Source organism: Electrona antarctica, assembly GCF_951216825.1.
Source record: "Electrona antarctica genome assembly, chromosome: 19".
Lineage (NCBI taxonomy): Eukaryota > Metazoa > Chordata > Actinopteri > Myctophiformes > Myctophidae > Electrona > Electrona antarctica.
Genome location: NC_136800.1, coordinates 3497990 through 3513364, shown reverse-complemented (window position 1 = coordinate 3513364; position 15375 = coordinate 3497990). Strand labels below are relative to the sequence as shown.

The 15375-nt window shown below is 41.6% G+C and overlaps 1 protein-coding gene across 1 annotated transcript in view; it reads left to right on the top strand.

Moving 5' to 3' along the window:
• Nucleotides 1-2198: 2198 nt before the first annotated feature.
• fgf12a (fibroblast growth factor 12a) overlaps nucleotides 2199-15375 on the top strand; it is a gene marked incomplete at both ends in the record, with an annotated part of 63774 nt that continues 50597 nt past the window's right edge. The window contains one exon of the mRNA XM_079530178.1: nucleotides 2199-2289. Coding sequence (XP_079386304.1) covers nucleotides 2199-2289 — 91 coding nt within the window. The remainder of the gene's footprint in view (nucleotides 2290-15375) is intronic.

Below are 15375 nucleotides of genomic sequence, written 5' to 3'. Positions count from 1 at the left end.
TGTATGTGTATACACTCACACACACACACACACACACGCACACACACACACACACACACACACACACACACACACACACACACACACACACACACACACACACACACACACACACACACACTGTATGTTATCTGCACACAGTTATTTGGGTGAAGTGAAGTACAGAAAGGAATTCGTCAGCAAAAACATCCTTCTTTGTACATAGTGTATAGAGTGTATAGAGTATAGGCCTATACATTGTAAGGGCATATATCCCGGCCTAACCATGGATGGAATGCAATTTATTGTGCCTTGTTGTGGCGCAAGGTTGTGCAGGGACACAAACATAACTTTTATATATGAAAGTAATTTCTGTAAAGTCACTGCTATGGCTGTGCAGTGTGTCCTGGTTCTATAAGCACATGTAAGCAGAGAGAAGGAACAATCTTCTCTCTGCGCTTGTCCACCCTTGAACATAATTACATTCATATCATGATGGTATAACCATTGACCATTACTTTGTCTTAAGTTAACTTCAATGCTCAAAACTCAGGCTCACTCCAGCTAGTGTCATGTTTTGTGTTATGGCTCCCCCTAGTGTACAAAGCTGTGAATATCACCTGGAGTCAACTCCAGGTGATATGTGTCACTCACTCTGTCCACTGACTGTTAACCTTATACGAAAATATAAGTTGTAATCTGTGTTCGCCTTGGTTACTGAATTGCGTTTGAACAAACGAGTCCGTGCTTTGGAGTGCTATGCTTTAACTGACAAGAAGTGAGACGAGATAAGGCTTGAAGTTGTCATAATATTGACCCTTAAAGATATACTTTTTTTGTCCCAGTTTGGGGTGCCATATGCCTATATATGTTTAACACTGACGCAAAGAACTTGCACTATATTGATGTATTGAACAGAAATAATGCTGAGGTTTTTCCAGAAAATTAAAGTTCAAGGGTGGGCTTTTTTTCTTCTCTTCTCTTCTCTTCTCTTCTCTTCTCTTCTCTTCTCTTCTCTTCTCTTCTCTTCTCTTCTCTTCTCTTCTCTTCTCCTCTTCTCTTCTCTTCTCTTCTCTTCTCTTCTCTTCTCTTCTCTTCTCTTCTCTCCTCTCCTCTCCTCTCCTCTCCTCTCCTCTCCTCTCCTCTCCTCTCCTCTCCTCTCCTCTCCTCTCCTCTCCTCTCCTCTCCTCTCCTCTCCTCTCCTCTCCTCTCTTCTCTTCTCTTCTCTTCTCTTCTCATGTGAGATATTAAACCTCTGTGTTTGGGCTCGCGATGAACGCGAATCTGACACATTGATTGGTGAACGGTGAGATGATCGCGGTCGTTAAAACCATGACTTGGCACGTTAGTTTGTGCGCCAAATTAACTTTTCTTCATCACTTCATGTTTATACTATAGCCTAAACAGCCTATGCGTTGTCTTTAAACTGTGCCGTGAGTGACGTAGGTTATGCGTTGTGTCCACTGACTGCTCCCCAGTGGACCATTCAAAACATTGGACTGTATCCCAAAAATCTGTGCAGCAATAAGCGACCCGATCAGCCACAGCTGCCCGTTGGATTGGATTGTGCAGCTCTGCATTACCTCACCCATGGCCAGTACTGCCACTTTACCCCTGCAGTTTAACTTTGGCGTTCAACGCTCGCACCAGCACCCCCCCTCCCTCCCTCCCTCCCCACCCCTTCTCGTTTCCAGCTCTCTCGCTGGCTCTCTCTCCCTCCCTCCCTCCCTCTCCACCCCCCCCTCTCCCCTTTCCTGCTATTACGTCCGCTGCTGGTAAAGACGCGTATAGACAGGGGGTGGGGGGGATGTACAATTAAGAACACATTATAATTCTAACGTCCTTGCGTTGCCTTGTCGTGGTGGCACTGTGGCAGAGAAGTGCATGCGCTGTAAACGCGAATGACCGAGGAGGGAGAGAGGGAGAGAGAGAGAGCGCGCGCGAGAGAGAGAGAGAGAGCGAGAGTGAGATAGAGAGAGAGAGAGAGAGAGAGAGAGAGCAACACTCAAGATGCCTCGTTTTAGCGTAATTTGTCCTGCAGACTGTGCCCTTCCGGCGGTTTGAGGGCTGGTTGGTGTGTGAACCTGGGCTGGCTTGGCTGCTGTAGTCGAGTGTGGTGGTGGCGACGCTATGCTACCTGCTGACCCCGCTGTGTTGTGATAGCGTTATCATGTCCGATTGCTTGGATTGAGAGGAAAGGCTCCCACCAACCCAAATCAATGAGGATTCTGAGGCCATTCCTTCAGAAAGGAGCGCATATGCTGCAGTGTTTCTGTGGACAACGATCGAAGACGACCACTATCGTTAACGGTGAGAAGCACACACACTCTCACACACACACACACACACACACACACACACACACACACACACACACACACACACACACACACACACACACACACACACACACACACACACACACACACACACACACACACACACACACACACACATAGCAGCAACTATGGCTCATATATATATAAATATATATATAGCTACCCTTTGCTTGCGTGCTTTCTCTCTTGAGCAGTGGGGAAAATAGGGGGGGGGAGATATAGAGCGTTTTCATTGGCCCACCCGCGAGTGCTGTGAGTAACATCTTTCGAGTCTGCAGTAGAAAATAAGAGAGCCTCTCCTTTTGCTGTGCATCTGTCCCGAGTTTTGTCTCTGATCGCCGCCGAGAGCTCGGCGCAGTGACGGCAACGGCAGTGCGCCGGGGAACTCGTCATCACTCTATAGAGATGAGAGAGAGAGAGAGAGAGGAGAGAGAGAGAACGACCCCCGCAATTACTTTATCACATACTCGGGGATATATTTGCAGACAGTCATGACGATATACCGTATTATAATAATGCCGGTTTAAAGGACCACCGCGGACGCTATAGGGATCAAGTCATCAAACTTGCAGGGCCTGAAACGTCAGCAGTATAAAAAAGGGCCCCAAACAAACAAGGCATATGTTTTCAGCACCATGGATAGCACCATAGCAATAACACAGTCTGAGCCTCTGAGGTACACACAAGTTTTTCAGCCCAGAGGACAAGGCATATGTTTTCAGCACCATGGATAGCACCATAGCAATAACACTACTGTCTGAGGCACACAAGTTTTCAGGCATATGTTTCAGCACCGTGGATAGCGCCATAGCGCCATAGCGATAACCGATATACACAAGTTTCAGCCCCCTATATATATGTTTCAGCACCACGGATAGCGCCATAACAATAATATTCTGAGGTACACAAGTTTCAGTGCAGATAGTATGGTAGTCTATTCATGGCCTTATACCTGTACCTTCAGTCCACGCAAATCTCAACGTGGTTTTCGCATCAGAAGCAATTTTTTTCGCACTTGTTAAATAGGGGACAACATTGCAAACGTTTGTCTTTTTTTACAATAAATCCAGCGTTTCCATGACAAAGAATAGATTGAAGAGAGGAAGTCAGCTATACACAACAGTAGTAGCCTATACATTTGGCACCAAGCCCAAGACACCTGTCTTGCAGTTGTGCTTCAGGCTACACTGCAATGCTGTTGACAACACCGTACAGTTACAAAGAATTGCCCAGGGTCTCTGGAACTGGGATATGCTTTATTCTTCATCTATGGTTCTGTTGTTGTTGTAGTAGTAGTTGTTGTTGTTGTTGTTGTTTTCCAATCTTCTGTCGCCCCAATTTAATCATTGCCAATTCCACCCCATGTGTCTAGTCCCACCTACAGTATAGTCACTGCCAACCCATATACTGGCAGTATAGTGGGGAAAATGTACTTAATAGAGGGTATGCGCGTGATATCATCATAAGAAAAACGACTTTCTGGCCTTGACAGCCCATACATCCACACAGAAAAGTCCTATCTGATTGCATTAAACAACCTTAAGCAAAGTTAAATTCACTTCTCCACTCATTTTGCCACTCAATTTGCCACTCAGTTTGACACTCACTTTATGCATGCGCATACCCTCTATTGTTTTAAGTAAAAGTAGCAATCCTGCATTGTAGAACTACTCCGTTACAATTAAAACAAAAAAAGAAAGTTCGGAATTCAAAATGTACTTGAGTAAAAGTAGACAAAAGTATTGGCATCAAAATGTACTTAAACTACTCAAAAGTAAAAGCACTTATTGTGCAGAATGTCTCATTTCAAGTTTTCAATTGTTTTCAAAATAGCCGATTTTCAAAGCACCAAAATGTATTTTGGGTTGAAGTGGTTAATGTAGGTTTTGTACAAAATGAATACAAATCTACAAAGTAACTAGTAACTAAAGTGTATTGTAGTGGAGTAAAAGTACAATATTTGCCTCTGAGATAGGTAGTGGAGTAGAAGTAAACGTACTGACAATTGGAAATACTCCAGTAAAGTATAAAAATACCTCAAAACTGTACTTAAGTACAGTACTTAAGTAAATGTACTTAGTTCCACCAGTGCTGTTTGATCTGGGGAGGATGTAATCTCCAGCAGTGTTGATTCCGTCGACTAAAACTACAGTATATGACAAAAAGAGTTGTCGACTACCCTTTTCCACTGACGAAAACTAAATGGAAACTAAATGAAAACTAAGCTTTGATGACTAAAACTAAGACTACATTTTATTGACAATTTCATCAACAAATAAAAACTAGACTAAAATGCTAGGAAATGACTAGTGGACAAGAGATCCAGTATTATATAAGTCATTTTACACTTTTGCATGCAGAAAATAGCAGATCTACAAGCTCACAACGCGTCGCAGCGCGACGCGTTGTGAGCTTGTAGATCAGCTATTTTCAGCCAGTGTAAAATCAGCCATTACGACGGCATCAAGGCCGTCGTAATGTCCGACGTAACGTCAAAATACATTTTGGTCGACTAAATCAACTGTAGATTTAATCGACTAAATATCATACGATTTTATTCTACACTAAATCTACAGTAAGACTAACACTAAGACAATTCCAGGTGACAGAAATGTGACTAAAACTAAATGGAAACCTATTCAAGAGACTACAGTATATGACTTAAAAACTAAAATCAAAATGCTGCTGTCAAAATCAACGCCGACCTCCAGCCACGCTTCTTTTTCCACGTGACAATGAGGCGTTTCATTGGGAGGTTGTAAACGGCATGCCATGCCAGAGGAACATGCTATCCCTCTCATTTCCGGTAGTCTCAGTACAAATGGCTCTCAAATTCAGGGCAGAGACAATTAGAATCTCCATTAAGCACAGCTGATTCCTGTGGGGGGCGGTTTGTACCAAAAGCAGCATGCACCCTGCGGATCTCTCTCTCTCTATAGGACCCAAAATATAGGCTAAAACGCGATCCGTCACCATCATCATCACGTTCCTGTGATTTCACACATTTCTGTGAGGTGAACTTTCTGCATGACCTCAATTAGCCCGTCTCCGGACCCCCCGGGTTGAGCTCCTTTGGACCCCAACCCATAGGGTCCGGTGACACCAAAGCAAAGCTACATGCTAATTCTCAAACGCACACTGACACCGTTGCTTTTGCTTTTGCTGCGCTGTGTGTTTGTGATGCTGACACATTCCAAAAGAAGCATATAAGAGCTATAGGAGACAACGGAGACAACCGAACCCCCCGCGAACGGCGCAGAAGCCGTTAAGTATTTTTAATCTTTGTCAGACCGTTTTGGCAGCTCTGAAATTATCTCTTCCGTCCTTCCTTGTTGACATCCCATTGTACCGCCTCCAGCATCGGGGTTGGCTAGCTGCGCCTCCCTACGTGCCTCGTAGGCGCAGCTAGCCAACCGAGATGTCAACAAGGAAGGACCGAAGAGAGAATTTCAGAGCTGCCAAAATGGTCAAGCAAAGTTTAAAAATACTTAACGGCTTCTGCGCCAAAGGAAAGTTTTATTGATGTTTCCATTGGCTCCTATAGCAGATATATGCTTCTTTTGGAACAAATAACTAGCACACACACGGCGCAGCAAAGGCGGTTGCGACGGGAAATCGGGTTGTATATTATATTTAACATATAGATTAAGATACGTGGGAAGGGACCCTACGTCTAAAGTCATCCAAATGTCAGAAAACTTTAACGTAGGGTCCCGAGAGGGGCTAGACCTCAATCAGGTCTTAAGATTATGAGTCAGCTCATGTCTCAGCACAGTGGCTCAAAGTTAACAATGATTGCATGTGATGTGCTGTATATGTTTGCTATCAAAGTCGACTTGAATGCAGTTATAAGGCTGATGGAACCATGCTTAAATCAGTGGTTTTCAACATTTTTCTTCATATCAGGGCCCATTATTTATTTGGCATTTGAGCCACGGACCGCCGTTTGATGACATACTACTATAGCCTCTCAGATCCAAAACAAAGAATATTTAAGATGTTGTCCACAATTCCATGTTGGTGTTGATGTTGGTATACCATAGGAGAGATAACAGGCAAACTTTGATCAAAAATAACAATTCTTCTGCATTCTCTAATTGTGTAGACGTCGTCTTGTAAATGAATTGATGCAGATGTTTTAACAACAATTTTAACTCTTGAGAGCGTAAAATGAAACCGAATGGATTTGGTTTCATTTTACGCTCTCAAGAGTTACAGATCTATAGAAGGGTCCATTTGGTTACCAACATCATTTAGCTGTGGGACCACCTGGAACCACCTCAAGGACCACTGGTGGTCCCCGGACCGCTGGTTGAAAACCACTAGGCTTAGAAGAATACTCTGTGTAAGAGCCATATGATAATTATATTGTTTTAGGCTCCTCATTGTGACGTCATCAGATGAGTACTAAAACAATATCAGAACGTCATATGGCTCGTTTACACTCTGAGTTGTACCAGTTTTCTGGTTTTCACTGATTGCTACTTCCGAAACGTTTACTGTGAGTTGCAAGCTTAGACGGAACTTTCTTTGTGGTTCAAATTCACTTTGATTGTCCGACTTTGGATGTCTCCGTTATGAGCCTTTAGGGAGACAAAGGTAAGGTAATTGTTGTGGCTTAACAATTATTGTGGCTCACTTGTGACTGTCAGAGGATACTGTTACATTGTGTCGTTTAGTACTCGTACTGATACGTGTGGTGGCAATGAATAATTGAATAGCCTAAAAGTACAATTGGAAACCCTCTTTGATATATATTTAAAATAATTACTTAAATACTGTATTGGGACGATTTGGCTAAATATTAGACATTCCAGCAGTATTGATTTTGTCGACTAAAACTAAGACGAAAAATGTTCGTCGACTACCATTTTCCACTGACGAAAACTAAATGGAAACTAAATGAAAACTAAGCTATGGAGACTAAAACTAAGACTAAATATACTGACAAAAATAAAATAAAAAATAGACTAAAATGTTAGGAAGGGACTAGTGGACAAGAGATCCAGTATAAGTCATTTTACATGTTAGCCGATCTACAAGCTCACAACGCGTCGCAGTGCGACACGTTGTGGGCTTGTAGATCGGCTATTTTCAGCAAGTGAAAAAACTGTCATTACGACAGCATCAAGGCCCGCCAAAATATATTTTGTTCGACTAAATCAACTGTAGATTTAGTCGACTAAAATCTTATGATATTTAGTCGACTAAAACTAGACTAACACTAAAACATTCCAGGTGACTAAAATGTGACTAAAACTAAATGAAAACTATTCAAGAGACTATGACTAAAACTAAAATAAAAATCTGCTGCCAAAAACAACACTGCATTCCAGGGAACAAAACAAAACTATTTTTCAAATAAACACCTGCACACTTTAACACTGCAGATATACCGTGGCTGGGGGGGGGAAAGCTCAGATTTCCTGCAGGACATAGTCTCACTTCCCCCAAACCATATGCTGCCTCAGGGAGTTGCAATGTGAAGCAGGAACAGCAGAGAGCGTTTTGAGAGTTCTCATTCGGGGCACTGTGCCAAAACCACCTCCCAGGGACTTTCTAGTGAAGGGCGTTTTAGAAAGGGCCTTAAACGTTTGCACCTGGCCAGCCTATATATATGTCTGAAGTTTGCACCTGCCTTTGTTTGTTTTTCCATAGTAAACGTGGGGAATGCACAGCAGTTGGGGGTGGATATACTAGAGAGTGGATATATCTACTGTCGGAAGGAAACCTCATAACTCCAAATTTTTCAGGAAATTAAAAATATACATTTTTCAGGAAATAATAAAGAAAACCGTATATTTTTAAAACAAAGCAATACAGCCTCATCAAAGTTGGTGTTGTGAGTTTGTATGTTGTCAATTACTTCCATGAGAGGGGGAGAGGTGGTGGAGTTAGTTGCTTTAACAGACATTTTGAGGGTCCGTCCAATGGAGTTAAGAGGTTTTGTCCAAAGCACTTTTTACTACTTTCCATTGGTTCAATAGTTTCGAAACAACACACAGACGTAAAGGGTGTTCAATAGCACTGATTTTATGCCAATTAGTATTTTATATTGGGGCAAATGAATGTAATTTTCATTTTTCAGTCAAATCAAAGCCAAAGTTTTTCCATCCCATAGACTAGAGGTCAAGTCAAGTTCTTCAGAAAACTCTTTATTTTTATTTATAAGTTGTTTTGTCTGAGGCTAAGTACCTCTACGCCGTGGTTCCCAAACTGTGGTGCGTGCACCCCTTGTGGTGCGCAAGAACCTTCTAGGGGGTGCGCAACATGAAAAGGCTAATGGTGGTGCTATGGTTTTATTTTAAATATATTAACATATTATGCCAATATATAGCAAGTATATGCAGAATATAGCCTTTGCTGCATATATAACCATATGCATATTCAGGTTCATATAAGTGCATATATATGGATAAATAGGAAATGTATGTCCCTATATAGCTTATGCAATTATTATTTCCATGTGGGGGGGTGCGTCAGCTAGGTCAGGAGGTAACAGGGGGTGCATGGCCAAAAAGGTTTGGGAACCGCTGGGTACTACCTTCATTTTAGAAATTCTGTACCATTAAGACTTCATTTCTTTATTTTTTTATATATATATTTTGGGGCTTTTGGCCTTTATTGATAGATCATATACAGTAGCTTGACAGGAGACGGGGAGAGTGATGGGGGGGGAAGACATGCAGCAAAGGTTGCAGTGGTGGAAAAAGTAAACTCTATTGTTTTACTTAAGTAAAAGTACCAATACTGCAATTTACAACTACTTCGTTACAAGTAAAAGTACGGAATTGAAAATGTATTTGAGTAAAAGTACAAAAGTATCTGCATCAAAATGTACTTAAAGTACTAAAAGTAAAAGTACTCATTGTGCAGAATGTGCCATTTCACGAGTTCAAAATGTGTACAAAATCTATTGAAAATAGCAGATCTACAGTAGATCGGCTATTTTCAAATGGCCGAAATGTATAGGGTTGAAGTGGTTAATGTATGTTTTTTAATCAAAATTAAAATCTCCAAAGTAACTAGTAACTAAAGTTTTCAAATAATTGTAGTGGAGTAAAAGTACACATTTTGGCTCTGAGATGTAGTGGAGTGGAAGTAAAAGTATTGGAAATTGGAAATACTCAAGTAAAGTACAAATACCTCAACATTGTACTTAAGTACAGTACTTAAGTAAAAGTACTTAGTTACTTTCCACCACTGAAAGGTTGTCATCGGGACTCAAACCCGCGATCACGCTGTCAGGCTATATACCAGTTTACCAGCCTAGGTGCCTGGACCGCTAGGCAGACCCGGGCCAAGACTTTAATTTAAAGGGATATTTCACTTTCAAATTTCACTTTTCAAATCTAGTCAGGCTTCCGTGAGCACCTCGGACAGTTTCAGTATTTACATAATTATGATCACTCGAGTCATACTGCATTCCTTTTCTTTTTTTTTAATGTTTTTTTTTTGTGGCTTTCGCCTTTATTTTATATTTTTATGGAGGGACAGACAGTAAGGCTGAGCTCACACCTTTCATGCAATTCTGTGCTCGTTGGATGCTCGTTGGATGCATGTTGGATGCAACATTGTGTTGTGTGAGGGGGAGGGGCGGACGACTGCGCCCCTCCCCCTCACACAACACAATGTTGTGTCAAACCATGTGACCTCCATTGGCAATGCATTGGGCGGCCATGACACAACACAACAAGCATCCAACGAGCATCCAACGAGCACGAGAATTGCATGAAAGGTGTGAGCTCAGCCCAGGGCTGACAGGAAATGGGGAGAGAGATGGGGGGAAGACATGCAGTAAAGGCCGTCGGGATCGGGAGTCGAACCCGCGGCACACTGCCAGACTGGATTACCAGCCAAGGTGCCTGGACCACTGAGCCATGGCCCAGGCCCATACTGCATTCCTAATACGTAAGGGGGCTGTATTTTCTTTGGGGGGGGGGTCATTTATTTTGTATATAATTATTTTGTAAAATGAGAAAAATAAAATACAATATTCTTTTAAAATAAAATGTATTTGGAGGGTGGTATGACTCTATCATGGTTAAAATGCAGTTTAAAGTTACAATGGGTTTGTATAGGGAGGAGCGTATCTGTAATTACTGAATCAAGCAATGTAAAAACGTAAAAGTGTGGTGCTCAGACTGCTCACAAAAGCCCTGAGTAGATGTTAAAATGACCCCAAACATGTTTGAAAGTGAAATATCCCTTTTAAGATGTGCAACTGTGGACTGTGTGGCCAGAGCTCCGTTAATTATATTTAAATTAGTTAAATGCACACTCAGGACTTTTTTTTCCAGGATTTCTTTCTGTTGCTTTGTATTTCAGCATATATGTGATAATTTGATCAATGTTGACGTAGTCACAGCATTATCTGGAAAAGTTAGAGCACACCTGATGAACTTTGGGCCTATAGCCTCGCTTACTTCAAAGATTGTACTGTTATGTATGAAGTTCTCAGTCACCAGAAACAGAATCTTGTTTTATTTGTTGTGTAGTGTGAATCTGGCAATCTGCCAGCATTATTAACTAACTAAATGTTTGCGTTTGGTCACATAAAGTGCAGTATACAGTACAGTAGGCCAGTGGTTCCCAAAGTGGGGTCCGGGGACCCCCAGGGGTCCTTGAAGGAGTTCCAGGGGGTCGCCTGCAGCTAAATGATAGTTTGGAACCAAATGGAACTTTGAGAGTGTACAAATGGAACCAAATGGACGCGTTAGGGTACACATTCAGAGTTAAATTCACTTTGATTTTACAATATACATTGGGTTTCCAGAGATAGAAATGCCGTTTAAATGGGGGTCCGTAGACTAATATGCATGTCAAACTGGGAGTCCTTGAAATGAAACAGGTTGAGAATCACTGCTAGAGCCGTACAAATCTTCTCTTATGGGGGGTCCCTTGCATGTGTTTTCAAATGGGGGTCCGCAGGCTGATTAGTCTCAATTTGGGGGTCCTTGAAATGAAAAGGTTTGGGAACCACTCCAGTACAGTATAGCCTACACACTGTATAAGAATGTACCGTACATTTGGAAATACAAATTGAGAGCGTGAAATGCAACACAGATGGATGTGTTTGAAGTTGAACGAGGGTAGGATTTGATTTACTTGGACGTCATGTTAAAAGAGAAGTACATGCTTTTCACTGAAGTGGATACAAACGCTATAGAGCCCATGCAAAGACGTATTTCCATTGACAAACACGACAACAAAGAACAGACCTAAATTATAAAAGTATAAGAGCTGATTCACAGAAGTCGTCATGACATTTGCTTGGCATCAAGACAATAATTAATATTTAACTGCTGACATTTATGCTGATATAACCCATTTTGACCTGAGATCAGATTCTAAAAATGTCTTCTACATCCTGACAGTTTTCTGAAAAAGCTATGTTTCTATGTCAGTCGTTCTTCGATTTTTCAAAAATAGCAGATCTACAAGCTCGTAGCGCGCCACTCGATGGCGCGCTACGAGTTGTAGATCTGCTATTTTTCAATAGCTAAAGCATAACATAATGCTAACACCAAAAGGGGTTCCCGCCCCAAAATGGGATAAATAACATGACAGACAGACAATCTTCCCAGGTGCAATCGGTATACAGATGTTTCATGTCAAATATATTTGTACCCAGTGGTGGAAAAAGTACTCAAATGTTTTTTTGTGTAAAAGTATAAATACTGCAATGTCCCGTATTCGAAATGTACTCAAGTAAAAGTACAAAAGTGTCGGCATCAAAATGTACTTAAAGTACTAAAAGAAAAAGTACTCATATTGCAGAATGTCCCATTTCACAAGTTAAAAATGTTTAAAAGAATTAGAAAAGTTTTCAAAATATCTGAAATGTATAGGGTTGAAGAAGTGGTTAATGTATGTTTTCCTAATCAAAATTAAAATCTCCAAAGTAAATAGTAACTAAAGTTTTCAAATACATGTAGTGGAGTACAAAGTACAAATTTTGGCCCTCAGATGTAGTGGAGTAGTAGAAAAAGTATTGGAAATTGGAAATACTCAAATACTCTTAGTACAAATACCTCAAAATTGTACTCAAGTACAGTACTTAAGTAAATGTACTAGAGATACAGTGGTTCCCAAACCTTTTCATGTCAAGGACCCCCAAATTGACACTAATTAGCCCGCGGACCAGCATTTGAAGAGAGGAATAAGAGAAGGTTTTTAAGGCTCTAGCAGTGATTCTCAACCCATTTTTAATTTCAAGGACCCTCCAGTTTGACATGCATTAGTCTACGGACCCCCCATTTAATGGCATTTCTGTCTCTGAGACCCCCAATTTATATTGTAAAATCAATGTTCATTTAACTCTGAGAGTGTACAAATGGAACCAAATGGGCCCATTAGGGTCCATTTGGTTCCATTTGTACACTCTCAGAGTTACAGACCATAAGGGTCCATTTGGTTCCAAACTACCATTTAGCTGGGGACCCCCTGGAACTCCCTCAAGGACCCCTGGGGGTCCCCAGACCCCACTTTGGGAACCACTGAACTAGTTTAAATGCTGTGCCCAGTAACCACAAACCTGTGACGTCATCAAGGGCATATTAGGAAAGGAACTTTATGGCCTCTACATGCTACAGTTTTATTTCTGAACTGATGTGGCAGTCACTCTTTTGTCCACAAGAGGGCAGTAGACGCAAAGAAATCGAGACAACCTCTTGGCTCAACGTTTATATGATTGCTGGATGCAAGGTTGAAAGTGTTGTGTGGGACAGGAAATGGTTCTGTTCTTAAATTCTAATACGTAGACATATTCAAAGCTCAGGCAATTCATTATAAGTATACTGTACTGAAAGGGGACTATTGGAAGAGATACTCAGCACTTGGCAATGAAATTGTCATTGTTGTATGTACCAATGATAACTTGGAAGAAAGCTAATAATACATCACTGAAAATGTACCTGAAACAGTCTGGCTCAGAATACTTTTCTGGAGCTGACATAAGTTTATAAAGCTAAACTTACTAAATAAACAACATTGGTTGCGTCTTTTGCTTAAGAGTGAAACCTATTATTAGTGCTACTTTTGCACAATAAATTAGACTTTGTGCTTTTCTGAAAAATATCTATATCTGTTCACCACCTGGTCTTGATTCACTTCTATACATAGTTGAGGCCTTTGAGGCGTTAATATAAGTAAAATAAATTTTGAGCATGGAACATCCAATATATTTGGTATTGTACTGTCTCTTGCTGGCCACTTTAGAAGCCTGTGTTTCCCACTGTTTTTTTTTATGTTAAAGAGAAACTTTCACATACTGTATATTTGACAGTATTTGCACGCTTTAGGCTACATCACATATGAAAAGTTTCAACAGCACCATAGTAGTTTAGTTTAGTTTATTTAGGATCCCCATTAGCTGTTGCACCTGGCAACAGCTATTCTTCCTGGGGTCCTCACAGAATAATATACATACAAAAAAACATTACAACATTACAGAGATCACTTTCAGCCTGGTGTCCCTATCTGGGGGATGTCATTGTAGGCAAACATTTTCAAAAAAGGTTCAGTTTAAAAAATGTTTAAAAAAAAAAGAAGAAAAAAATAGTGAAAGTAGCAGATCTACAAGCTCACAATGCTTCATGACGCAACACATTGTGAACGTATAGATCAGCTATAGTTTTGCCATTTACCATTATGACAAAGTATACTGTCAGCTGCATGTGCCCAGTGAGTGCACATATACACTAGAATCAATTGTGTCAGATATACAGCAGAGATCCAGAGATATACTGTATACCGTAATCTCTACTAGCCTAATGGAATTTATCCTAATGGCATTTTTTGGAAAACCCCTTCCCAATTCTGAGAAATCCCAATTGATGTCCCCATCACCCTGGGCCCCCCCCCCCCCCCCAAAGCATATCTATCACACTGCTTCGAGAACAGAAGGCCACTATAAAAATGACGAATGAAGTCATGTGGGGATTTGCTATTGATTACATATTCCCCCAACGTAATGAAATATGCCTTTTCTTCTTCCACACACTTGCAACTAACATTTTGAAATATAGCTTTTCGACTGCACTGATTCCTATGAATGAATAGGCCTATATACCCACATCGCCCCGTCCTTCTGTCCATGTTTCACTACCGTAGAGGAATGTTCCTCGCTTTCACTTGACTCTCTCGTGCTCTTGTGCTTTGTCCACAATTTAGTGTATCTCTCTGTCTAGCTTTTTTATCTCTCTCGCTCTTCTGTATCTCAGTATCTCTCTATTTCTAACACGCACACACACACACACACACACACACACACACACACACACACACACACACGTCACACACATGCACGCACGCACGCACGCAATGCACACGCACGCACACACACACACACACACACACACACACACACACACACACACACACACGTCACACACGCACGCACACACACACACACACACACACACCACACACAAACACACACACACACACACACACACACACACACACACACACACAGTCACAGGCACACAAGGCTCTCCAGGATAGTGTTGCATCTTGACACGCATAGCACCTCCATCTATTATTCTCAAACCTTACATAAGGGGTACAGAGAGTGGGAGTGGAGTTTTTCTGTCTCTCTCTCTCTCTCTCTCTCTCTCTCTCTCTCCGTGGATTCGGCTTGGTGGATAGCAGGTCTCCTACGTAGCTAGTAGTCTGAGTCTTTAAATGTTTCATGCTGGTTCTTCCATGACAGGGACTCACTCGAGGTTTTCTTCTATAGAAGGTTGCTGCTGCTCACATGTTTGTTTCCTCCACAGCAGCGCGTGTGTGTGTTCCACCCTGTAATAATGGGCATGAAAGTTGACGAAACCAGAGATCATATACACACCTCAACCACACGCATTTGCATTTGCACACGCACGCACGCACGCACGCACGCACGCACGCCCACGCACGCACGCACGCACGCACGCACGCACACACACTCACTTGTACTAATAATGCATGCGCAATAACACTCATACATTTATAGGCACTTGTGCACCGTAAGTGCACACACACACACACACGCGCACGCACGAGCACACACACTTAG